Below are 24,850 nucleotides of genomic sequence, written 5' to 3' on the forward strand. Positions count from 1 at the left end.
CTATTACTATACGAGTCATTTGCCAATGACAGCAACACTCGAGCTGCTTTACATACCTGATGTAAATTGTTGTAATTTCATTTGCCAATCACACAGTGAGAAGTAAGCAAAATCTCAACCGAATGAAATGTTTGTGGCGCCCTCTGTTGCTTTTTTTTTTTTTTTTTTGTCAGACGCTGTCTTTATATTCATTTATTGCACTAAGAAATGAGGATAGCTGTAGTAGAAACAAGTACACAGAATGAAACTACCAACGCAAAGTACAGTTATGCTAAATCACATATACGTTGTGCATAATATGCGAAATAATAAGCACAGCCTACTGTATAATGATGCAGTAAACGAGTAAAAAGGACAACCGCCCATACATAACATTGACTTGGATACAGCAGACCAGGGCTGCCCATAAAGTAGATCGTGAGCTCCCAATAGCTGACAAAGGGAATGTCGGTAGCTCTCGTGGCATTAAACTCGGTCACTGCCAGCCCTTCCAGTTTTATGCTATTGATGGAGGCGTGCGTGCGCGCCTGTGTAAAAGTAGGATGTTTACTTCACTAAGCATACCAAATAAGGTATTAGAATATTGTAGCGCTAGCGAGCCAGCATAGTAACGACCATACTTGTGTTAATTTTTAATTGCCATGATTTTCGAATGAGTCATCTCCCGAAGAACTGAGTCTTACCAGCTCGTGACTGTTTTTTTTTTTTTCTCTCTCTCTCCCCAGGGACAATGACATCACTGGAGTCCTGGACCACACCTTCTGTGTTGAACACAATGCTTATGGAGAGATCATCCAGCATGAGCTGAAACCCAACGGAAAGAGCATCTCTGTCAGTGAGGATACCAAAAAGGAGTACGTCAGGTATGAAGGTGGACGGACCATCAGACAGTCATTCAGAAGTCGAGCAATTGTTGTCTACACCGTTGATCATGTGGCTGTCTGTTTAGAAAACAAATTTGTTTTGGAGCTTCAAAGTGCAGGCCATTCAGTCTCCAAATGGAAGATTTTTTTTTTTTAATGGTTGGGTAACTAAGAAGAGTACTAAGTGTTGTAACCAAAACAACAACGGTGAGCCACAAGGCGGCTGCTGTTTGTTGAGGGCACTTTTATGTCATTACTTCATCTAGCAAAGTTGCATTACTTTGATAGGCCAAATTGTAAACCACATTTTTATGTTGTTGTTGTTGTTGTTTTCCTTTATTTATTTTTGCGGGAAAGGGGCAAAAAAAAAAAAAACAAGGGTTTCAGATGAGGCTCAGGAGGACCCAGCAGTTTCTATTACAGGGGATGCCCTCTGCTGGCCTTTCTTGCATATTACAGCACTTTGCTCTCTGTTTGTACTGTCAACTTCCAGTTGCCTAAGTAGTGTTTTCCACACTTTGAAGGTTATATGTGAACTGGCGTTTCCTACACGGTATCGAGGCTCAGTTTTTGGCCCTGCAGAAAGGCTTCAATGAAGTGATCCCACAACATCTACTCAAATCCTTTGATGAAAAGGAGCTTGAGGTATGAGAGTAAAGACATCAGATTGTGGCCATCGTCGTCGTCGTCATTTCTCTAACGGTGTTAGCCTTCCGCCTTCTCTTCCAGCTGATCGTGTGCGGCCTGGGAAAGATCGACGTCTCTGACTGGAAGTCGAACACGCGTCTCAAGCACTGCACGCCCGACAGCAACATTGTCAAGTGGTTCTGGAAGGCGGTGGAGTCTTTTGATGAGGAGAGGAGGGCACGCCTGCTTCAGTTTGTCACCGGCTCCTCCAGGGTGCCCTTGCAGGGTTTCAAGGCGCTACAAGGTACAAAGATTGCTTTCACCCAAGAGTGGACAAAGTGTGACCTCATCGCTCAAGCTTCAGAGACTTGAAAATAACACGTGAAAAGTTGAAACATCTGCTGAAGGTTGTTTGCTTTCTTGCTGTTTTTTGCCTGCAGGCGCTGCGGGGCCTCGACTTTTCACCATTCATCAGATTGATGCCAACACCAACAATTTGCCCAAAGCCCATACCTGGTTTGTTTCACTCAACACACACGCGCGCGTGCACGCGCGCGCACACACACACACACACACACACACACACACACACACACACACACACACACACACAAACACATGACATGTTCGTCATCATTGAAGTCTAATCCATATAATTGTAATAGCATTTATGTCTGCCTTTGAACGGGTGTTTCTCCTTTAATTTTCTTCCCCTCCTCCCAGAAAGTATAAAACTATTTTGTGCCCCGTCCAACTCCTCGAAGCAACGATAAATAGTATCATTTGCATACAAAATTGTTTTGAATACACTTTATATATACAATAAGATATCCTTTATTTGTCCCACACTGGGGAAATTTACAATACAATACAACACAATACAATACATCTTTATTTATACCGCTATTTGCATGTATATACTACGTGCGTGCGTGTGTGTGTGTGTGTGTGTGTGTGTGTGTGTGTGTGTGTGTGTGTGTGTGTGTGTGTGTGTGTGTGTGGCCCCTCCCCTCATGTTGTGCTTTTCTTTGTACTGTATCTTCTGTTTTATTTTTATTTTTTTTTAACTCACATACATGCTCTTTTTTTTTTTCAGCTTCAATCGTATCGACATTCCGCCCTACGAGAGCTACGACAAGCTCTACGACAAGCTGCTGACCGCCATCGAGGAGACATGTGGATTCGCAGTGGAATGAGGCGCGCCCCTTGAGTGTGTGTACGCGTGTGTTGACGTGAAACTGTACGATGGATTCATCCATGCAGCCTAACTGAGCATCCCGCAGTCTTCCTCTTTTCTTTCACGCTGCTGCCCACCTTCTTCCCGTATCTGAATCCGAACGGGGAGCGCGCCTTTCTTCAATATTTCCTTGTGTTGTAGCATAGCTGCGAGCCAACCGGCGGACTTGGAGACCACCCCGCGCTTCCCCCCGCCCCCCGCTCAATCGAAAACTCCTTCCGGGCGTTTAAGAGCAGGACAGGAATCGGTTTTGCTCGGCCCGCGTCACGCTCCTGCCACTTGTCGCCGCGTCTTCTTCAGGTAGCCACTTCTTGCCCAAGCTCTCCATGTTCATCAAATTCACACGTCTAAGTGGAGAGCTGCACTTTCATCCTACCTCAGTCCAAACTTGTGTGTATGCGCGTATGTATCTATTCTCAAGCCCCTCATTGGGGAGGGGGAGTCCACTTTTAATAGCAGCCCTATAAAGGTAATATATTGTTTTTGGATCGTGCTGTTTTTTTTTTTTTAAGTCAAGCATGTCATGTGCTGAGGAAACGGACTCTGGTGAAGAAGTCTTCTGTGTGCGTGTATCCAAATCCATGTTTGAATGCAAAGATAAGTTGGTCTTTAACTTTTTTTCCCCCTGCAATACCTTCCAGTGGAACCTCCAAAGTTGAACATCTACAATTTGTTGTTGTAGTTGGAAAAAAAAAATCCATGTCAAGTATATTCATTTGTTCCAGACTCTGGTTTTTATTTACTTTACGGAATGTGTTTTTATAACATTGCAACACTTCGAACTGACACACATATATCAAGTTAGTCAACCATACTTCCATTTCATTTTTTGTGGTTATCAATCGTTTTCTTCACATCACAAAACAGTAAAACACATCCCGTAGTCACCCACAGTCGGTTTCAGTTCCACATTGTTCCACTTTGGAGGTTCCACTGTTCCAAGTTTCAAGCCGCTCAAGATGAACCGCCGAGCCTATTTTGTCTTTTGTTTTTGTTTTCCCATTCATCCTATCCACATTTTGTATGGATGCGATCTTCACCCCGGCCACCCCGCACGCTCGCTGTCCCGTCACGTGTCGCAAAGTGTGCGCTGCTGCAGACACATGTTTATTTTCACTTGTCACTGTCAAGCACTTTAGCAAGTGAGCAATGATGTCAGGAGTACTCCCCCCCCCCCCACTTCCCAATATGAAAAGGGGGTTTCTCAAACGAGTCAAATGAAACCACAGGTTCCTCACTCACGACCCAAACTTGGACCGATACGTCACCGTGTCCACAGCCAATCCAAAAGCCCTTTGCAAGAAATGATATACCTGATTGACGATCAATAGAATAGCTTTCGAGCGTTTTATTTGCCTCAATATGGGAACCCCTATTTTGAAATCTCTCAAGTCTACTTTGCTCTACTATATTTTACAAGTATACGGACTAGATGAACACGTATCTACACAGCGAGTATATCTGTACAAAAATGATTTTTGTGTGCGTGTGTGTGTGTGTTCCGTGCAAATGCAGCGTGTCTGTCACAGACCTCTTTGCATTCTCAGGAGAACTTGTGCTTTATTATTTTATTTTATTTTATTTTCATGATTACATGAGGAGGACTCGATGCAAAACAAGAGACACCGGACTTTTGAATAATCATCCACACATAGAAGCATTTGCTACAGGGGATGTTTCCACTAAATTCCAAGCAACACAGAGGACAAACGTTTTGATATCTTTTCTCAACAAGTCTGTTTTGCATAGCCATGTGTATTTTTTGAGACTTGTGACTCATCTTCCCACCCCCCTTTCTGTTTTCTTTACCGGCTACAACCATGAAGCGCTCACAAATTGTTCTATGAACATTTACAGATGATTTATTTCATGTTATCTCTAACACAACTATAAATGCATTGCAAGTGTTATTTGCACACGTCATGTATACTTGGACACTTTCCTTTATGTACCAGATACGAATGGACTGATTTTTGATGTAGACCACGTATATGCACATGCACATGTTCCCGCTATGCCGCACGTTTGTCCACAGCTCATCCGTTCGCTTTGCCATGTTTGCTGGCTGGCTTACTAGTGCAAATGAACACTTGGGGGGGGGGGGCAAATTGTCCCCTGTAAAACCAACCATCCTTTTCAATTAATTCTGCATCCGATTTTACCACGGTTTTTGTATTTATTGTTACAGTAACTATTCTGTTTTTCACCTCAGCTGCTCTGTGAGCTTGTAATTGACAATAAAGAAGCAAAGATATTCAAAAGGATGGCGGAGAGGTGAGGGGTGGGAACTAATTCTTGTAAACTTGCAGAAAGCGGAGCAATAAAACACTGCTGTCTGGATGTTGACAGCATTATGTTTTATACAAGCACGTGTATAACTCATTTCTATTTGTCAGCATTTTGAAATTGATCCCCACTACTAATTATTTGAGGACGAATTGGTTTCATTTGACAAATTGAAGGCGGATGAATGTCATGCTGCTGAAACACAAACCCCTGAAGGATATAAGGGCTCAATCGGAATTTTACAGTTCAGTTCAAATACACGGGTCTTTGTGATATCAAAAAATGGAAACCTGGCATTTGAACACAGGTGTGCAAACTTCTGTTTGACAAATGGCAGTGCGTCGACTGCAGATTGAACTGTAGATTTTAAATTCACACTAAAAGAAAATAGGTTTTACTTGATAGATTACCCAGAAATACATACATGCTCATTCCCCCCAAAATTCATTCCCTTCGCCAAAAAAAAAAAAAAAAAAAAAAACTGAATTATCTCGTATCGGGGCCCACTTCAATTTTAATAAATCCCTGAGGGGGGTCATCATTCCGCAATTGCCGATTGTTTTAGGGCTTGTTATAGCAGTTCCTTTTAGGTTTTAAGTATGTTTAGCATTGTACCACATTGTTTAGAATTAAGTATGTGTAGGTTTTTGTCAGTTGTGTTGTTGTACACATAAACTCACACTCATAGATCTGCATTTGTGTTGTTCGATAGGGTTTGAACATAGCAACGTGAGGTTTATTGGTTCAAGCGGAGACGAGCTTAGCCACAATTTAAGAGCATTAGTCTTGTTCATGTCATTTCAGGTGGTTCGGATATTATCACAAGCTTCTTAGAAGTTAATTTTCCTCCTCCATCCACACCTTTCATCACACTTAAGTATGTTATAGTTAGACATAAATCCATTAGCTTTGGCTCCTAAAACTTGATTGTTATTCTCCCATGGATTAGAGCACACACACCAACATCTGCTTAGTATTTACAAAAAAAAAAAAGACCAAATTTAATTTAAAAAAATAAATAAACCACCGATCATTAAAGGAAGACTTAATAGCATAGTAAAAAGAAGTTAAAACTCAGTGTTGTGGTCATTTGGCAAAAGAAGGAACATTTGTACAGGTGACCAGCTACAATAGAAGAAGGTCACAGTGAAGGAACAGTTCGTTACAATTTGTCGGACTGCTTTCAGTTCATCAAATGTAGGTTCCTCCTTTCGTACCCCATCAAGTTTTGCGGAAGCGTGCTGCTCATGTGCAAATATGAGCGGCAGTCAGGACGAGCCTCTGGGTTCGTTCCTCCAGCCATGACAAAGGTCAGTGCAGACAGCTGTTGCGGCAGTGGAAAGAAGCCATGCGGACTCGATTGCGTAACCTCTGGACCTCCAGTTCTTGGAAGTGGTCGTCCTGGTCGTTCTGGATGATGATCTTCTGCAGCTCGCCGATCTCACGCTCCATCTTGGAACGTAGCTCGCGCTTCATCTTGAGCAGCACCTGTATAAGCGGACTGATTCATTATGCTGCATGCTGATGGTGGTGTTAAAAGATGATTTGACGAGAACATTTTTAACCTTCTCTTGAGCTTTTTTACGAATCTGGATCTCCTGGCGCTCTTGTGCAAGTTTCTCAGCCAGCAGTGAAAACTGCAAACAGAATAGATTCAAACATTAAAAACAAAATATCAATATAATTGTGTGACAGTCTTAGAACCCACACTGACTGACCTTTTTTTTTTTTTTTAAAGCTACACCAACAAAAGCTCCATCATAAAATCTGCCTTTATACAGATATTTTTGCAGAGAACCATTTTGTATCCGACAGAATTTTCCCGGTGAACCTACGGTAAGTATTTTTCGGCGGCAGGTTGACACAAGGCGCCGTAATATTGAGCTAGCGAGAAGCAAGTTTAGCAGCTTCGACTAATGCTTGGAAACACATTGCGGTTTCCCTCCTAACTCGGGAATCACAGCCTGCATCGACTCGCCCCCATGGCGGCAATTAAACAAAACGTCTTACAAATGTCGTTCTCATCAAGGGATTACGAAGAATAATTATCGAAGGGAGGGACGGAGAAGCCATGCTAATTGGTAAGATAACATAAGTCATCGTGAAAGACTGGAATTTAAAGCACTTGGGTGACAAAGACAAAGTACAATTCAGAGACGTCTTGCTGGAACTGCGTTAATGCAAAACGTATCCAACGTTGATCAGCAAAAATTGCAGGCAATTTAATAAGTATCAGGAGAGAAATTGTAAAATAATGTCGACACACACACAGTTAAACGGATTACGCCCTCTCGTCTATCAACCGGGAGAAGTGGCCTAAAAGGTTATCAAGTATATTAATCCTGAAGATAAACATTCAGAAAATGGATGCATATAGTACTGAATGCATATAATATGAAGAAATGTAATCTGTTTTTACAATACAGTCCTGAGTTTTGATTGTCCCTTTTGAGATCTCCAAATTATATTACAGCAGAGCCCTTTTTAAAAATATTTAATGAATATTTTTTAATCGATTTCTGTCAGAGACATTTTTCCATGACTCTTATTTAGAGAGACATTGACAAATGTGCAAAAATGTGTGGGCTACTTCTCTGCATATTTGATAATTTTGTATATCAGCTGTAGGAGCACTGGGTGCACGGTTTAATGTCACTTCAAAATACAGTGAGCAAGAGCAGCAGTCATAGTGATGGAAAAATGAAGCTTCTCTGTTCAATATTGGACTGAAGTACACTAACTTGCAATTTTTTAAACACCTTTATTTAAGCCAACAGTGCCATCTAGATGAGTAAAAAAATGTAATTGGTTCACGAAGCAAATATGAAGCTTCATTTTCCCGTCATTATTGTGTTTTTTAAAAACAGATTAACTGAAAATGTATTGATTTTTTTTTTTTCCCCAGAGCGCCCAACACTATTTCTGAATGTGTCCTACTTGATCTTTGTAGTAGTTCTCCATAGATTCGATATGGTCCCGTTGTCGTTTCTGGTGCTCAAGCCTTTGCTCCGTGGCGAAGGCTCTCTGCTCCCTCAGACAGGCTTTCTGCACCTCCAAACCCTCTTCAAAGAGTTGCCGAAACATCTAAGCACACACAAGGACACGCCGGATGCTCATGCAGCATGTGAACAGTGAGTGTGTTAAGAGCCTTTAGAAGTTACAAGGAGGGTGTTCAGGTGGCCACCTTTTCCTCATTGATGCGAGCCTTCATGAGGCGAGCCCGGTGCTGGACGTGGTAGTCGTGGTGGTACTTCCTGGCCCGAGCAATCTGCTGCCGCTGTTCTTTCAGTCGGCTCTGGGTGGACTTCTGCTGCTGGCTGTGCTCTTTAAAGTCTCTCTGGAGGATCAAGCCCATTAGGACGTCACAGCCTGTTCTTTCTTTGCTGTTAGAAAGACACTGGAACAAATGCATGTGAACCCACCAGACGTCTGCTGTGCTCCTGCTGTTTGCGGACCATTCCCGCCAGCAGGTCGTGCTTCCTCTGAGCTTCTTCAAACTGTCACACGGGAGGATGTATTATTATTATTATTATTATTATTATTATAGGGGTGGGGGGGGGGTCCATGGTTCACTTGCTCATAGCCTTCGGTAAACAAACAAAATCAAGCACTCACCTCTTGGGAGAATCGGCTGCGCCGCTGCTTCTGAGCGACAGCTTGGGCGCGGATTCGCTCCACCTGCTGCTTCTGCTGCTGCCACATGCGGCCCAGGTCTTGCGAAGAGATATGCAGGAACGGCAGCTCCTCCAGGAGCACGGGCAGGAGCTCATTCTCCTTCATTTTAACTGGACAGACAAAATGGACCCCCAGAACATCATGCCTCGCTGTCTTGCTTGCGCAGAATTACAAGGGCAGATGATAACATCAAACAATTCAGACCTTGTATAAACATCCAGTGGTTTGCATTGAAATTGAAAAAATATATATGTATACAGTATATTTTTTTTTCATATTGACATTTTTTTTGGTGTGAGATTTTTTTTTTGGTGTGTGCTTGTGTTATAAATATTAAGTGTGTGTTATGTGTTCTATATATACTACATGCATCCATTTTCTGAATTGCTTAGCCACTACTCCTGGTTGATGTACAAGATGCCGTAACATTTCTTGTTTATCTGTGTGTGTGTGTGTGTGTGTGTATAGCATTACTTTGTATTAATTGTCTCTTCAGAGACTTATTAATTTGCTGTCCAAAGGTGGATACGCCCCGCTTTAATGCTGTTCCAGCGAAATGCCCGTGAAGGGTACTACTCATGCAGTCAACTAGGCACCTAATTCCGGTCTTTCAGGATAAGTGGTTTCAAAGTGCTCTGTTAGTAGGTTGCTCAGTTGAGGTCTGGTATTTTCCCCCTGGCCATTGAGTCAATTTATTAATATTCTTGACGACCACGGACTGTGTCGAATGTCTGACTTAAATTGTGTCACCACGGGACAATCAAAAAATGACACTCATTCATATAATCATGAAAGAAATGCATCTTACGTGGTGGAGTTTTCTTGGGTGTTCGTAGTCGTCCTGAGGTGCTTTGTGTGTGGACCTTCGGCTGGGACTTGTTTGTCCATGGAATCGTTGTGGGCGCCTTGGGAAAGTCATTGAGTATGGCCTCTCTGTACTCTCGCTCCTGCAGAGACATAATAAAGTCGTGTTGGGCGACAGTGGCAGCAAAAGCCGCAACACCCCGATGCTTGATGATATGCATCGTGACCACTTACAGCCTCCTGAGCTTCGTGCCGTTCCTTGTCAAGATCAACTCGTTTTTTCCCTTCTAATTTCATCAATTCCGCCTCGTAAGCTTGATTCACCACAGTCTGGTTAGAAAAAAAAAAAAATGATGTGAAGCCCACCAAAACACATAAATAGCATCTGAAAGTTGGAAGTCAAGTTCTATTCACGAGACAGATGTAAAATTCAAAACAACCTTTTTGTGTTTTGTACGGCGCGGCGGCTCACTTTGCCACATCAGAGGACGGGTCGGGATGTTTGCGTGTTGGCCATCTCCACAGAGGCTCACGGCCTCGTCTTCGTCGTCATCCTTTGAGTGCTCCAGCACGTAGTGATGACCTCGCGCAGGCAAGGAAAAAGATGAGAAGTTCTTACGGGCTGATTTGGGTTCGGGTGTTCCTGAAATGATGAATTATTCTTGTGAAGGCGCTCTGAGTCATGCTAAACTGCTTTAATGCATAATTTCGGCAAATTCACACACCAGTGTATAGTCTGGAGGTCCGATTACGCGCCTCAATGTCGGTAGTGAGGTCACACTCCTCTTCCTTATCTCCAAACGCTCCAGGCTCTTCACTGTTGCCCAAAAGTCGTTTCAGCATCTGAAGACAAAAATCAAGAAAAAAACAGGATAATTGGGCTGGGGCGGTGAAATGTTGAACTCAGTATATAGTAAGGCAAGGCAAGGCAGCTTTATTAAGGGTCCAAGTATTTGAACAGCAAGGTCAATTTCTTGTTTTTCGACAGAAAACTGGGTTTCAGATCAAAACTACCCATTGATAATGCCAGACTGTTCCCTTCTTCATTCAAAATGCTTTCCAGGCCACTTCTGCCACCCCTTTCAGTTTCTGAGGGTTTCTCCCTTCAGTCTCATCCTCTGGAGATGAACTGCGTCCTATATTGTGTCAAGGTCCGGCTGATTGACATGGCCAGTCAAAGACCTTCTACTTTTTCCCCCGATTCGTTTTTTTTTTGTGGTGTTAGCAGTAGTAATTAGCGACCGTAGTCATTATAAGCAGTTGAGAATGTGGATGGGTGGGTTGGGGTTAACCACTCACCCCCGCACACGATGATTCGTTTGTGTGTATTCACACCCACACATTAAAATGACTAAAATAACAATGGAAACACTTGCACCTGTTCTCACCTGATCCAGTTCATCAATTCGATGGGTGAGTTTCTCAAAAATGTGATGCAGTTCTTTTTCTGCTCGCCTGTTTCTCTTCCTGCAGTGAGAATGAGTCTCCTTGAGGTCCTCCGCCTCTTCCACTTCCTCGTCGTCTTCCGACCAGCTGCTGAAACAAGAATCAGTCGGGGGGGGTTTGAGCAAGACAAGCTCAAAGCAAACGCAACCATGGTAGAATGAAATAGTTTCACGAAGATACCCGAGATCCTTCTCATCGTGGAGGCTTCCCCCCTGTGGTCTCGTCGTAGGACACAGGTCTTCCTCTTCTTGCTTCACTTCCTCCGTTTCTGGCAGAATCGGGGTGGCGGCTGACGCCTCATCCTGGAGCGTTAGGAGGAGGACATCTGGTTGCGTGTGGAATAAAACCTTCCTGGGGCCTCCCTTGGTGGGCTGAAAATATCATACTTTGATGAAACGTACAAAAGGAATATGAATATGCCCCTTCATTTAAAAGTGGCGGCTTGCTGCTTTCCTACCTGCAGTGTCTCTCCCGAAACTTCGGCCCTTTGCTGGCTGGCTGAATCTATTTCACTCACGGCTACGAAACGGACACAGAGGTAGCAGAATATAAATCTCAAGATGTACAATCCAGAAAGTGGGGATCAACTGTGTTTTCGTTTCCCTGACCCACCCGGTGAGTGCAGGCCGTTGCAGACAGGCCTCTCTGCTTCAGTGCTGGAGGTCTTTCTCTGGAGGATGAGAGGATATTTGGACAAAAGACACAAAAACGCTAGAATACAACATTTAAAAAGCAGAAGGGCGTGTTCATACCTGGATGATGGCAGGGTCGTGTTGCTCTTCGACACAGCAAGCACCATTTGGGTCTCGGTCGATGGAGTTCGTGTCTGTGTCGGTGTGGTGGGGGGAATCGCTCTGGGTGGGTGGCTGTAGTGCAATGGCGGTGTGCGGCAGTTCAGAAAGTCGTGCAACCAGATCCTCTGCGGGACCAGAGGTGGCAACTTCATCCGTGGTGACGATTGCATCCGAAGTTAACGGCTGGACTGTTGATTCTGTTGAGTCAAAGGCTAAAGAGTAGTTGCATGGCATTTCTTTTTCCTGACCTTGAGCACACTACAACCACTGTGCACCATACAAATTGGATGATGGGGCGGGGGGATACGACAGTGAGTGTACAGCACGTCTAGAAACTGTCTCTATTCCACCTAAAGTTGTGCAATACAATGATATACATGTATATCGTATGATAACGGCATACTGGTTATATCATGTGCATTTTTTGTAAGATCAATGGGCAAGCGGTACGTACATTAATCAATATCAAAAGGCATGAAGAGATTTTTTTAATTGGTCTGACTTAGAAGGACGAAAAATAGTGAGAAAACATGGTAAAATACAGCGGTAGAACCGTAACACATTCATAGAGCGAGTAATAGAGTGAATCTGCAATAATCGAACGGTGAATGTCGCGAGGGAACACTGTGCCGTATTGTATAACTGTCGGCAGATGACTCTGTCTCGCTCATGTAAAACGAGGAAATGGGCGTGTGCAGTAGAGTTCCTTGCTACAACGGCAAATTGGATGACAGTGACGACATGGCCCCATTGGGCCTGTGTTTTAGAAGCACCTCGCAAATAGTTTGGGAAAGAGTTGTGCTTGGAACCGAAAAGGGGCCAAGCAAGGCATTCTCGGTATGGAACCGGGCAAAACGAAAAGTGACATTACTAGAATTAAGACTTCACTACAGTCTTAGTAAAGGTTAGTAATGGACTGCAGCATTTTATTCAACTCAGATTTTATACACAATTGGTTCATAAGGCCAGCGTAAGAACAGAACTCCATCCGAAACCGAGGCCACCTTGTATTTTTAAACACATCTTTTCACATCTCACCTTCTTTTTGATCTGTGAACGTGCGTGCTGAAACCCCGAGCCCGATGACCTCACTGGGTGATCCAGGCTGCTCACTGTTGATGGAATGTTGGGAATTCATACTCGAGTGCATAGTGGACCTGCATTTTAATATACCCGATTAGCCAGAGGTTCCTCCCTGAAGTGCACAAACTACTGTGCATTTTACTTGACTCATTGAAATGTCTATTACTGACAGGCAGAAAAGAGTACATGTACTATGGTTGTGGTTTCGAACGAAGGGCTTATGAACAGCCTCTTGGTTCAACTTGGTTCCCTCAAGTTCATGTCTGTGCAGTTTGTACCCGGCTACCCAGAAATATCCTGGTTTTAACAGGCAGTATAAAAAGAGCGACAGGAATGTACTTACGCTCCACAATCAGACGACAAATGCCCTTCGTCCATTTTTGTGTCCATCTGCTTGATGGCATTGCTGGTTGTTGGTGCCTCGCTTTCACCAAGACCTTCCGCTTGGAGACCACTATTTGATGACCCTGATTTTGAATACGAATTATTACAAACAAAACAAAAACAACAAAAAAAAATGATAGTTGTATTATAAGTGATAATGAAGGAACAAATTACCATACTTGTGGTACCACAATTCTGTTCAAGAAACATGTTAGGCAGTCAAAACCTGCATCGCAGTGAACAGACAATTTCACCTAAATTTTCTGTTGATTTTCTATCTGGGACGTGACTTTCATGAGGTGCAGATGAAGTTACATAATATGGTCTGAGGGGCAGTTCAAGCTACACTAACAAAGCAGTGCTCAGTTCTCCCAAATGAGACGAGCCTTTGTTTTTCAGAGCTGCTTTTAATATGAAAGATGTCACATTTATGTAACAAGAGCATGCTTGTCAATATACTGAGAACAAGGAAAGTAAACAGAGATGATTGTTCGATGTACCCACCATCATTCTGTGACTCCTCACTTATCTCCTCGCTGAGATATTCTAAGAGACCATCAAAGATATCCAAAAGATTCTTGATTGATTCTTTGTCTCCCCGGATGACATTTTCTCCTGTAAGCATACACTCATTATTAAACTCATTCCATTGTTAGTCTGAACACTACAAAAAAGAAAAAAATAACAAGAGGGTAGTGGAATTCTGCATAAAAAAAAAAAAAAATGTCTCTGAAGATTCAATCGCACTGACGTTTACATAGACGCACAAAAATGTTTTTTTTATACCTGTGATATGCGAGAGACTGATCTGAAGATAATCCAGCGACAGCGAGTCAATCACACACTGAACATTATGGACATCATCCTCCTGGCTCCGTGGTGATGCAATATAATCTAAAATGTACAAAGACACTCATGCATGTGAAAATGTAAAAAAAAAAGATGCATATGAACCCCAGGGCAACTCAATAGTGTCAGCAATGACAAAAAGCTACAACAACACACAATCACAGTACATGGACATGCTCAGAAATCTTCACAGAAAAACATTTCTCACGGACAGCGAAATACATCATAAACATGAAATGCAAGGCTGTTGTATGTGGGGGCAACAAAAAAAAAGAATGACAACAAAGTAAAATATCAAATCAGTATTTTGATCTACATTATGTAGTATTGTGGGGAAAACCCCCTGCTGGATTTATTTATATATTTGTCATTCAAGTGGCCCGGTTCATGTGCTTTGTGCATGGGCGGTTACGTCACATGGTTGAAAATTGATTGGGAATTAAAAGGTTTATTCATCTGTGTTCGGCAACGACAAAGTAGTGACACACAAATATAAGCGCCTTGTTAGCAGTACCCATTATTTGAGTGCTTTATGTGATGCTAATAATTGAAAGTAACAGGTGTCAGTTGCAACGTCGCGGACAAGTGACATATTACCGGAGGTGGTGTTTTATCTTTCAGAATTAAGAGTAGAAGAGAGGAAGTACTATGTTAATTGTGTACTGTAATTAGTGCTGTAGCAGATTGTTCTTGATCGGTAGAATTTATAAGTGTGTAGTGTTTGATTATTGTTACTATTTGTACCATGCTTGGGTTCACTTACCAGTCCCTATTCGGTTATTCTTCCTCTCTTAAAAAACAACGCATACACTGGCCCACACAAAAGGGTAAAGCACTTAATAATCAGAGAGAAATACTTGTTATTAACCCTGACCCGATATATTTGTTTCGAATTCTACTTTCGAACTAAACTGTACAGTCATTCCAAACAGATGCTGCACGCACCCCGTTTGCCGTCATCTTACCTGGAACCTTCTCTCTCAGGATGTTCTCATAGAGACTAATAAACACATGGGCGTCACAGTCTGTGAGTTTAGTCAGCTTCTGTTCAATGCGACACTTGACGAGCAGCTCATTTGCCACATCTACCCAGTCTGGAGGGACAAATCATGAAAGGGGCATTACTGCACACTGCTTCCAATGGGAGATGACAGTACACAAAAAAATGAAATCGCGCCATCTAAACAGCTTCTGGGTAACTTGGTTATTTCTATTAGATTCCTGGGACGTAGTCAATGACTTTGTCGTGTAACAACGAGTGTGTGATTAAGAATTGGTGGTAGATTGAGCTTTTGGGGCGGCAAAGTGAAGTTAGGAAGCGGGTAGCTTTCTTCCTGCTGATTCATACAAACACAGCGTTACATAACACGTACAAGTTCTCGTACCGTACAGAAAGCAGCAGTTCAGATTGATATGTGTCGATTCCAAAGGCAAATGCCCGTTTTTATGCCGCAACTTTGACTCAACCCAACATCTCGACTAGGAAGCGCTGCAAAAGTCACTTTGTTTCGCACCGACATCAAGGACTGTCGTAATGTAGTCTAATCGTAACCGATTGTTCAGAATCTGCAATACACGATTATATTCTTCACACAGTGAGAAACGTGCCTAAAGAACAACAGAAATAGAGCTAGCCACCAAAGTTAGCAATGGAAAGTTAGCGTTAGCTTACATATCGTCCGTAAAAAGTGAACGTTGCCTTCCGCTCCTACCTCTCTCTTCCTCCGGGGAGCCCATGAAACAGCTGTTGAAGAGAGGCAGATGTGGTTCAAAAGCAAATAAATTTCTGCGGAGAGGTTTGTGTTGGTCGAACGGAAACTCCACAGCGGATCAATATAGATCCGTTGGTGTGTTATTAGTGTGGTGTTCAGCATAAGAAGGAACTGTCTTTCCTGACTTAAAATTCAACTGTTGTTTGATTGGATGATCTTGTTGTTAGTTTCCGGAAATAACGTTGATCTGTGACTACTGACACCTGCAGGATTTCTTTTGTTAGTGCAGGTCATATTCGTTTGTACAACACTTTGGTCCTCCATAGTACAGTACAGTACTATTATAATAATAATAATAATAACAATACATTTTATTTATAAGCGCCTTTCAAGACACCCAAGGACACTTTACAATAACAAAAACTGCAGTCTAATAAAAACTTGCACTGAAACACCGAAATTGTCTTGAATTTTACTCATGTTGTTATAAAAACAGAAAATAAGAATAGTTGTAGCGACGCCACTCGAGTGAAGCACATTTTTAGTTTTTCTCATTTTACTATTGTTTTGCAAATCTGCCTCACAGTTCTGAGGTTCAGGGTTTGAATCTTGGCTCTGGGATTCTTCTGTGGAGTTGGCCTGTTCTTTCTGCTCTTGTGTGGGTTTTCTCCGGTAGTCCAACTTCCTCATACATTCCCAAAACATCCATGTTAGGTTCATTCGAGACATCTCGTGCGGTTGGATGTTTGAATGGTTGATTGTCTGCTCTGCGATTGACTGGCGACCAGTCCAGCCCTGCCTTTCGCCCAAAATTATCTGAGATAGGCTTCAGCTCACCTGTGCCTTAATGAGGATAAGCACCACAGAAAATGAACGCACGGATGTCATATGGCACAAAGACGATATATTCTTTTTTTTTCAGCCCAGTGGTTTCTCCACAGACATGCACTGTTTATAAAAGGAAGCACAAGCAGAAGAACAGACGATTTTTGACATCTACTTGTAAATGAGCTCTTGCTCCTCAGCAAACGATTACAAATACAGTATGTAAAATGAACTTGGTTCAGAGTTCATAAAGTTGTATCATCTCCTAAAAGTTGCATCACACAGTTTTTTCACAGATCCAAAAATGTTCTTCTTCACATATGACATCATTCCAGCTGTTATTGATTTCATGAAACCGTATTTGTACACAATCTTCCTTTGCACCTTCATAATTATTAGGTTCATTTGAAGCCCAGTAGCTGAAACACAAGAACACACACAAATGTCATTTTCATTCAACATCAGTACTCCTATTCCTTTGACAAATAGGAACTATTCCCTGACATTCAGAAGCAACAGATAAGAGACACATTGGAACGGGGTTCGTTCCGGGATTTTGAAAAAAAAAACAAAAAAAAAACCAGAAATCACAGAATTAGACACTATAAACCATCCAGGTCTAACTATAACTTTTTTTTTTCAATATTCTTAACTCCGATAAAAGTGTCAACATAATAACTGGTGAATGTTAACTATAAAACACAGTTGAAACGTTTTCTTAACTTTAATGACCAAAATGCCACATATCCTGTAAATGCAAATACAGGTATAAAATATGTAGAGTAAAGTTGACCACAGTTACGCAACTGCTGACAAAATGATCACAAGAATCCTACTTTTATATGAAAGCCATAGAAAAGCAAAACACACACTTAAGGGCTAATCCCTTGATACCCACAGAACGGCACTATGGTGAGTTTAGCTGAGCGCTTGGACAATAGCTGAAGTGAGGCCTTGTGCGATATCTTCTGCTATAGCATCAAATGTCAATTTTATTAATGCAATTTTCAAGTTATACATGAGATTTCTTGAAATTGTGGGTTGAGAACATCAACTTTGGAGGTTCCACTGTAGTTTTAAAACCGTGACACCCACAAAGGTGAGTCAGATTCAGTCATGAAGCTCAAACATTTTCAGGAGATGAAGGCGGTGCATGTGTGCATGAAAAAGTATGAACCTTGTTTTCAGCTGAGACCCGTCAACCCATTTCCATGTGCCCTCTTGCTCTTTCAGCCCAATCCACAGCAGCTTGTTGAATTTCACTACAAAGTTCTTGTTAAGAGACAACACAACACAAAATGTTCAGTTTTACAGATTGAACTCCCCAAAGTTGTCAGAATAATGAGAAGCACACAAAAACGGTGCAACCTGCTCTTCTCTGCTGTTAATCACCACCAGGTCCGCACCTCTCCTCAGGCAGTCAGCTCGACTGCCGAACCAAGTTCTGGTTGTGGAAGAGATGTAATACAAACTGGAGAGGAAATATACCCATCCTTTCCGACCATAGCTATCTGCTCAACATTTTAAAACATAAGCAGAGTAATTGAGTACAATTCGTGTCAAACAAGTCAGGTCTAAATGAATCATGAATAATATCAATGATCTTTTCGGTTCAGAGTCATACTTACCAATAGTAGAGATTTTTCTTTTCAATTCTTCAGTCTCTTGAGTGGAGTTTGTGCAAGTAGCATCTGTTGCAATTTCTTCTTTTTTACTGTCAGAATGCACTGATAAGACAGCGAGACAATGGATATAAAAAGTCTACACACCCCTGTTCAAATGTCAGGTTTTTGTGATATTAAAAAAAATGAGACCAAGATAAATAATTTCAACATTTTTCCACTATTACTGTTACCCATATACTGTTGAACTTAATAGAATTTTATTTTTATTTTTACAGGGGTAGTAAAACTAAATACCTGAACCAACGTGTTTGCACAAGTGTTCACAACATCTTTAACTGGTAGGGGGGTATTCAGAATTAAGCAATAACATTGAAACCACTGTTAAACCGGTGTCAGTACACACATTTAAAGTGCCTCTCTGTGGTGGTGGTGGTGGGGGGGGGGGCACACGTATTCTACATTGATGTCATGATTTTAAAATGACTGAAAACGATCAAGACAATATGGGTAACCTGCAAGAAAAAAGAAGAGAAGAATTCAAACTCACGAGTGGTAAGACGAAGTGAAATGTTGAGAGCAGCTTGCAGGACACACAAGAGTCCGAGGCTCACGGCGACTAGTTTGTACACATTTCTTGCTTGAGAGGGTATCACCATCATGAACACAATGAGAGAATGAACGGAAGTTATCGTAGTGAATTTACCTTTGAATGTGTGGGATAAAAAAACAACAATAAAATTTTAACTGTAAAAAATGCTGTAATATACTGTAGATAGTATGCAGTGATACTGTGAGAGAGGTATTCCTTGAACAATATGTTCAAATAGTCAAATAGTCCAGTGATCAAAACAAATGCTGTCCAGTTCTACAGCACGACAACCACAACATACCGGTAATGATCAAATTACCACTGTTAAAGGCTCCCTGCACTGTTTTTATAAATCTATCCAAAAAGTGGAAATGATGTTCTTCAAATAAAAGTCCAGTGTTGTGAAATAATGTCTTCATCACCATCTCATAAGTAATACAGGCTCTTCAAGAACCGGAAGCATGGACAAACAAGGTGGGCGGCTCTGTTGTGCAAAGCAGTTTTCCAGCCTCTTGCATTTCCTTTTATGGAAATCTGAGTTGCTCTCTTCCTCTTCTGTTTTACTTTCACTTTTCTCCTTCTTGGAGGCTTTTCTGGTTCCAGCTAATATTTGACACATGTTGTCTTTTACAGCGTATTTTGCAAACTGTCCCTGAGTCCATATATTGATAGCCTTCACACATTATTTTTTTACGCTGTGCCGTCCGAGGGATCGAAGGTCACAGGCATCTCTGAAACTTTTGATGATATTAGGGACCGTAGATGATGACATCCCTAAATTCCTTGCAATTTTATGTTGAGGAATATTGTCCTTAAGCTATTTGATTATTTTCTCACTCAGTTGTTGACAAAAAGGTGAACCTCACCCCACCTTTGTTTGTGAATGACTAAGCAATTTCAGGGAAGCTCCTTTTAAATCAAATCATGGTACCCATATGTTCCCAGTTAGCCTGTTCACATGTGGGATGTTCCAAACAGGTTTTTGATGAGCATTCATCAACTTTCTCAGTCTTTTTGGCACCTGTCCCAGCATTTTTGGAACATGTTGCAGCCATAAAAAGTTAATGATTATTTGCCAGTTAATCAGAATGTCTATATTCAAACACAGGACATTGTTTCAACTTGATAATGTAGAAAATGCAAAAAGCATTCGTCAAAATAGGCCCGTTACATTTTTCAAAGCAAAGTAAAAGCAAATGTTTGCTAACGTTTTATTCTAGTTTTTTGCAAAAAAAATAAAAAAAAAGAAAAGAAAAAGAAAACAAGTGTCAAATCTGGAATTTTTTTCTTCAATAGTAAAAAAATATATATTCTTGAGAACAAAACCAATAATTTTTCCTGGTACACTACTCAGAGTACGAAAACAAAATAAAACTACACTTCATAATCATTCCACAACAAACGTTTTCAAGGTGAATGTGTGTTCAGGAAACTACAAAAACTTAAAATTTTTCTCCGTTCATTCTGCTTCTTTTCTGGCTTAAAAAATATCTTTGAATAAAAATTAACTAAAGCAGAAATTCCCAAACACTATCTAATATAACAAGATTAATGTTGCTCAAATTTCCTTGTATTCACCTGTCACTGCCTCTGTTCCTCCTTTGCTTGAAGCTTGAGGCACGTTCAAATAGTCCATCTGCACTGAAACTTCTCTACGATCAAATCTCACCATGTTGCATCCCCTGGAGAGTAACAATGATGATGGATGTTTTATATTGTCACATTAATGCGACAACCACTTCTTCTTTTCTTGGCCTTTTAATTCATATCCGTCAGCTAGCAAGGTTATTGTTCCCCTTTTGCTTCTCCCCAGCATGTGACTATGAAATTATTAATGTGTATGAGCATGAGAGAGAGAGAGAGAGAGAGAGAGAGAGAGAGAGAGCGAGAGAGAGAGAGAGAGAGGAGAGAGAGAGAGAGAGAGACAGAGACAGAGAGAGAGAGAGAGAGAGAGAGAGAGAGAGAGAGAGAGAGAGATGAGCTTAAGCCTCCATTAGTTCCTTTTTTAACTCATTTGATGAAATTGAAACTTGACGATTTCCTCAATCTCTTTTCTTCGACATTGAAGAAACTTTTTTAAAATATGTTTTCTTGGCGTCATTGTCGAAAGATCGAAAGATTCTCATATTCAATCAAAATAGGGAGCTTTTGTGCATCTAAAAAGAGGCAGCCCTTTTCAGACACATGCCTACCACCAGAGAGACTTCATATAAAGTCTCTCTGACTAACCCCTAACATTTCAGATGTTCTTGTATCCTTTTCCTGGCGTTTTTTTCTTCTTTTTTAATTATTCATTGCATCCTTACAGAAACATGAAGGCATTGCGCCAACACTGGTTGCTATTTCTGTTCATAATTCCTTCCACATTTTCGAAAGACCCCAGGTCAGGAGAAAGACCATCTGAGATTTGCTTCAGGGATTAACAACAGGCATTTTAAATGGTAGCATTTGAATGTGATAGTTTAATTCTGAACAAAGCCACATCTCCAGTTAGGAGAGCATGCACGCTTCCATCCAGTTTCCAATTCGCTTATTCTCACGAAGGGGTCGCAGGCGTGCTGGAACCTATCCCAACTGTCTTCAGGCAGTAGGCGGGGGACACCCTGAACTGGTTGTAAGCCAATCGCAGGGCACACATAGACGAACAATCATTCGCACTCACACTCACACTTAGGGACAATTTGGAGTGTTCCATTAACCCGCCATGCATATTTGTGGAATATGGGAGGAAACCGGAGTAGCTGGAGAAAACTCACTCTACTCCACACAGGAAGGCCGGAGTCGGATTTGAATCCTGCACCTCTGCACTGTGAGGCAGAGGTGCTAACCAGTTGACCACCGACCATGCCTGTAATCATATAATTTCAATAAAATATTTTTACTTCTTTCTTAAAAATATATTTTTTTTAAATTAAGTTTGAATGGTGGAAAAAGTTTTGAAATAATTTATACTGGCATTTGAAGAGGCATGTGTCAACTTTTTATATCAACTGTATATGAGTTTAGGTTTGTTACAGTAATGTCAAAGCTGAATCATATATCAATGGAATGCGCTCAAAAAATGCATTTGTTACAAAAACAAAAAAAAAAATCAATTTTAAGACTCTTGACTATTTTTCTGTGTGTTGTTGTGAAAGCAGGTTTTAGGAGAAGAAAAATATGAGAAGTAGAAGAAAAAAAATATGCACCGGAATTTACATCACATACAGTAAGTGGATTCACATTCAAATTAGTAAGTTGGAGTTCCAATATTGTACTTTTATCTAAGGTAACCATCGGTGTTTCCAGCATTTCATGTCTTTTTTTCTAGGGGTGTACCGGTAATTCCAATAAATTTAATGGATGCGGGAATCATTTAAGCAGTCATACGTTTCACTTTACATTTTGTTTCGACACAACTATTTCCACACCCCTGCCTTAACCACGTTCATGATTCACCATCACAATGTTACCTCACACTCCAGGATGTTTAAAAGAAGAACACGGTCTCTCAAATACAAACATGGTATGTCACCGAAAAGGGGAATCCGTTATTAGAGATGCCACGGCAGATATCCAGTGAGGATGCAAATCTAAAAGGTAATCCAGTCATCATTTTTGGACTTTAAGTCCCATGACTTCTTGTGCGTGAATTTGGTAAAGTCATCGACTATCCAATCTTACTGGAAGATGCTGAATACTGTTTCTGTACATATTATGTAATTCATGTTGATGGGAAATATTCATTCATACTTTATGAATCAAGTATTTGCATTCCTGCAAAATACATAATTCATTAAGACCTGAGTCTTTGCAACTAGCAGCTTGTTCTTGTATGTATCCATTTAGGACAACAAAGAAAATGTTATTTACTTCTCCTAATCGTCGGCCTTGGGTGTGTCCTCCAAGTCACACTCAATGTTTCTCTACGCCTTGCCTGTAAGTAGACTGCTCATTCTTTGGTATTTAAGTGCACATTTTTAAACTTCAAATTGACTGAGAATGAAACCTTAAACATTACAGTGAAAACCAAGGTGAACGTCCCAAGAATAGTCGGATTTGGAATTAAACAATAATTGGCAAGAAAATGTCCTTCAAAAGTCAAACAAATTTTTGATTTGGCTTTGGAGCCATCATCACAAAACTTGCATTCTGAACTGACCCGGTGATCATGAAAAGGTAATGCAACATACTTTATGGCATGCGGGCTACATGCCCTGAACATTACTCTTCTGTTTTACCGGCGATTTTTTTTGTGACTTTATGTGGCTAAAGTCAGGGGTTGGGGGTCGGAGGGTTTGTTCTTTTCGCAACGTTGCCATCCAGAGATGTTGTAAAAAATATAACGAGCCTATTTTGACTAAGAAGTAGAAAGCACAGAAGATATTTTTTTCATATCGTTTTCAAATGTAGCCAGTATAAGTAAAAAATATTGTCAAAAATACTCAAGATGGACCTATTGACTTATAGATCCGACAAAGTATTTGAACTTGGTTACTTTTCACCACTGCAATCACTTAAACAGTAAATTCTGACTTAACAACCAGTAAGTTCAGGATGTGCTCTTTTGCTGCCTGCCAACAAACGCTCACTTAATTCCAGTAATCCTTATAAAAACGCCAGTGTCAGTATTGGTCTGTAATCAAACACCTAGCTGTTCCCTCCCCAATATATGACTATCAGATATCTTCAAAGGGTGAGTAGTTCCATTAAACAGTTTTTAAACTGTCATTATACTGGTATGACAGTCAGCGGTAGAAAAGTGATGAAATTTTAAATTTGTGGAATTGCCGTGGTGGCCCCTGATGTGTTATATTATTCATGGAGCCCCAAAATGAACGGCTGTGGTTGACCTGGAGCCTATCCCAGTTGACATATATGTTTTTGGAATGTCTAAGGGAGCCAGAGCACACAAGCATAGGGCAAACACGCAAACTCCAGCAAGGTCGGAGCCGAAATTCAAATTCAGAACCGAGGCAGAAATGACCAAATTCCACCAAATTGTTTTGAAATTATAACAGTGTCATGGAATGACTAATGTTCAGCATTGGGGATTCTACTGTTCATGTTAGATTGTATTTCTCGATGATGATCTAGTTGATTTGAATCCTTTTCCTCAGGGTCCTCACGATTCCATTTGGCTTGCAATAAAACTTGCGCAACCAGTCAGAGCCATGTGATGGAGACTCACAAGGATTGTGACAAAAAAACAGGAGATCGCTGCAACAGATTACAAGAAAGATTCAATGCTTTACAGAGAGAAAGAGACACACTTCGAAACACCGTCTCAGAATTGAAGAACTTTGTACGGAGGTGTGTGTAGTGTCTTTGGAACAGCTCACTTCTCAGGTGATGCGGCTGGAGTTTTTTTTCCCTCTACCTACTCGAATCTCTGTCTTTCTGATGACACCATCCTCAGGATATTGAAGAACTGCATTTTCTTTTTGTTTCAAAATGTCATTTACATGTTTGTTTTGTGCCAATACTACTATTGGAAGGGAACAATAGAGAAATCAGCTCTATGTATGCATATATTCTCATGTTCACTGTTTATGTTGGGCATCAATAATGACTGGATATAAAATGGAAACCTTTACAAGGCACAGATGCAGATGACCAAATACTAATAAAAAATTACTTGACAACCACCCCATTATGCACACCAAGTTAATGAAGTCAAGTTAAAATTTAGAACTTCACTGCGTCATGATGACTTCAATTATACATCAACAACAGTGGAAAGGACAGGACCATTTTTGATTCTGGGGCCAGGTGTAAAGTTTCATTGTGACAACAGTTTCAATGGAAGGAAGGCGCTCGAGTATTGCCTTACTTGCTACCTTGCTTGTTGCCATAGACCCGGTTTAGTCTTGCTTGTTACCTGATCTCAGTATTATCCCTGCAAGACGGACAGTTTATTGGTCTTTTATAAGTATGTGATTTTTTTTTTTTTGTTTTTGTTTTCCACATTTCTTACTTGTGCATGTTAGATCAGGGTTTTTGTTTGTTTGTTGCTCATGTGCATTCCTCTCACTGTGGCTCCTTAAGGTATGCGTTTTTTTGTTTGTTTGT

The 24,850-nt window shown here is 41.1% G+C and overlaps 3 protein-coding genes and 1 long non-coding RNA gene across 13 annotated transcripts in view; 2 read left to right on the plus strand and 2 right to left on the minus strand.

Annotated features, from left to right (window-relative positions):
- LOC109519824 (E3 ubiquitin-protein ligase SMURF2-like) overlaps positions 1 to 5,093 on the plus strand; it is a 48,854-nt gene extending 43,761 nt beyond the window's left edge. For both annotated transcript variants that reach the window (XM_019876596.1, XM_019876598.1), the window contains exons 16-20: positions 726 to 863; positions 1,388 to 1,508; positions 1,593 to 1,794; positions 1,931 to 2,006; positions 2,587 to 5,093. In XM_019876596.1, the coding sequence (XP_019732155.1) occupies positions 726 to 863; positions 1,388 to 1,508; positions 1,593 to 1,794; positions 1,931 to 2,006; positions 2,587 to 2,686 (637 nt within the window). In that variant the 3' untranslated portion in view covers positions 2,687 to 5,093. The remainder of the gene's footprint in view (positions 1 to 725; positions 864 to 1,387; positions 1,509 to 1,592; positions 1,795 to 1,930; positions 2,007 to 2,586) is intronic.
- Positions 4,597 to 15,998, minus strand: LOC109519822 (centrosomal protein of 95 kDa). 8 transcript variants are annotated; one of them, XM_019876589.1, is made up of 21 exons: positions 15,721 to 15,998; positions 15,014 to 15,142; positions 13,986 to 14,093; positions 13,704 to 13,814; positions 13,159 to 13,282; positions 12,771 to 12,889; positions 11,691 to 11,944; positions 11,551 to 11,608; positions 11,396 to 11,457; positions 11,119 to 11,309; positions 10,881 to 11,025; positions 10,218 to 10,335; positions 9,933 to 10,135; positions 9,727 to 9,822; positions 9,497 to 9,635; positions 8,629 to 8,798; positions 8,436 to 8,510; positions 8,198 to 8,350; positions 7,951 to 8,097; positions 6,579 to 6,650; positions 4,597 to 6,501 (listed from the first exon to the last, which is right to left on the minus strand). In XM_019876589.1, the coding sequence occupies exons 1-21, from the start codon at positions 15,920 to 15,922 to the stop codon at positions 6,325 to 6,327; spliced, it is 2,853 nt and encodes a 950-aa protein (XP_019732148.1). In that variant the 5' UTR covers positions 15,923 to 15,998; the 3' UTR covers positions 4,597 to 6,324. The 8 variants fall into 8 exon arrangements, with proteins under 8 accessions (XP_019732148.1, XP_019732153.1, XP_019732151.1 ...); XM_019876594.1 differs by having other exon boundaries at positions 10,881 to 11,028; positions 11,691 to 11,931; positions 12,776 to 12,844; positions 15,721 to 15,997; XM_019876592.1 differs by having other exon boundaries at positions 10,881 to 11,028; positions 12,771 to 12,844; positions 15,721 to 15,997.
- A 222-nt stretch (positions 15,999 to 16,220) lies between these two features.
- On the minus strand, positions 16,221 to 20,636 carry LOC109519825 (C-type lectin domain family 4 member M-like). Of its 2 annotated transcripts, XM_019876599.1 has the most exons (6): positions 20,378 to 20,635; positions 18,758 to 18,847; positions 18,214 to 18,312; positions 17,954 to 18,096; positions 17,763 to 17,857; positions 16,221 to 17,004 (listed from the first exon to the last, which is right to left on the minus strand). In XM_019876599.1, the coding sequence occupies exons 1-6, from the start codon at positions 20,469 to 20,471 to the stop codon at positions 16,863 to 16,865; spliced, it is 663 nt and encodes a 220-aa protein (XP_019732158.1). In that variant the 5' UTR covers positions 20,472 to 20,635; the 3' UTR covers positions 16,221 to 16,862. The 2 variants fall into 2 exon arrangements, with proteins under 2 accessions (XP_019732158.1, XP_019732159.1); XM_019876600.1 differs by lacking the exon at positions 18,758 to 18,847 and having other exon boundaries at positions 20,378 to 20,636.
- Positions 20,637 to 22,236: 1,600 nt separating this feature from the next.
- Positions 22,237 to 24,459, plus strand: LOC109519767 (uncharacterized). The gene is made up of 3 exons (XR_002169022.1): positions 22,237 to 22,378; positions 22,628 to 22,717; positions 23,899 to 24,459. It is a non-coding gene; the product is annotated as an uncharacterized LOC109519767 (long non-coding RNA).
- The last annotated feature ends 391 nt before the right edge of the window (positions 24,460 to 24,850 follow it).

This window comes from Hippocampus comes, unplaced genomic scaffold, assembly GCF_001891065.2.
Source record: "Hippocampus comes isolate QL1 unplaced genomic scaffold, H_comes_QL1_v1.1 scaffold51, whole genome shotgun sequence".
NCBI lineage: Eukaryota > Metazoa > Chordata > Actinopteri > Syngnathiformes > Syngnathidae > Hippocampus > Hippocampus comes.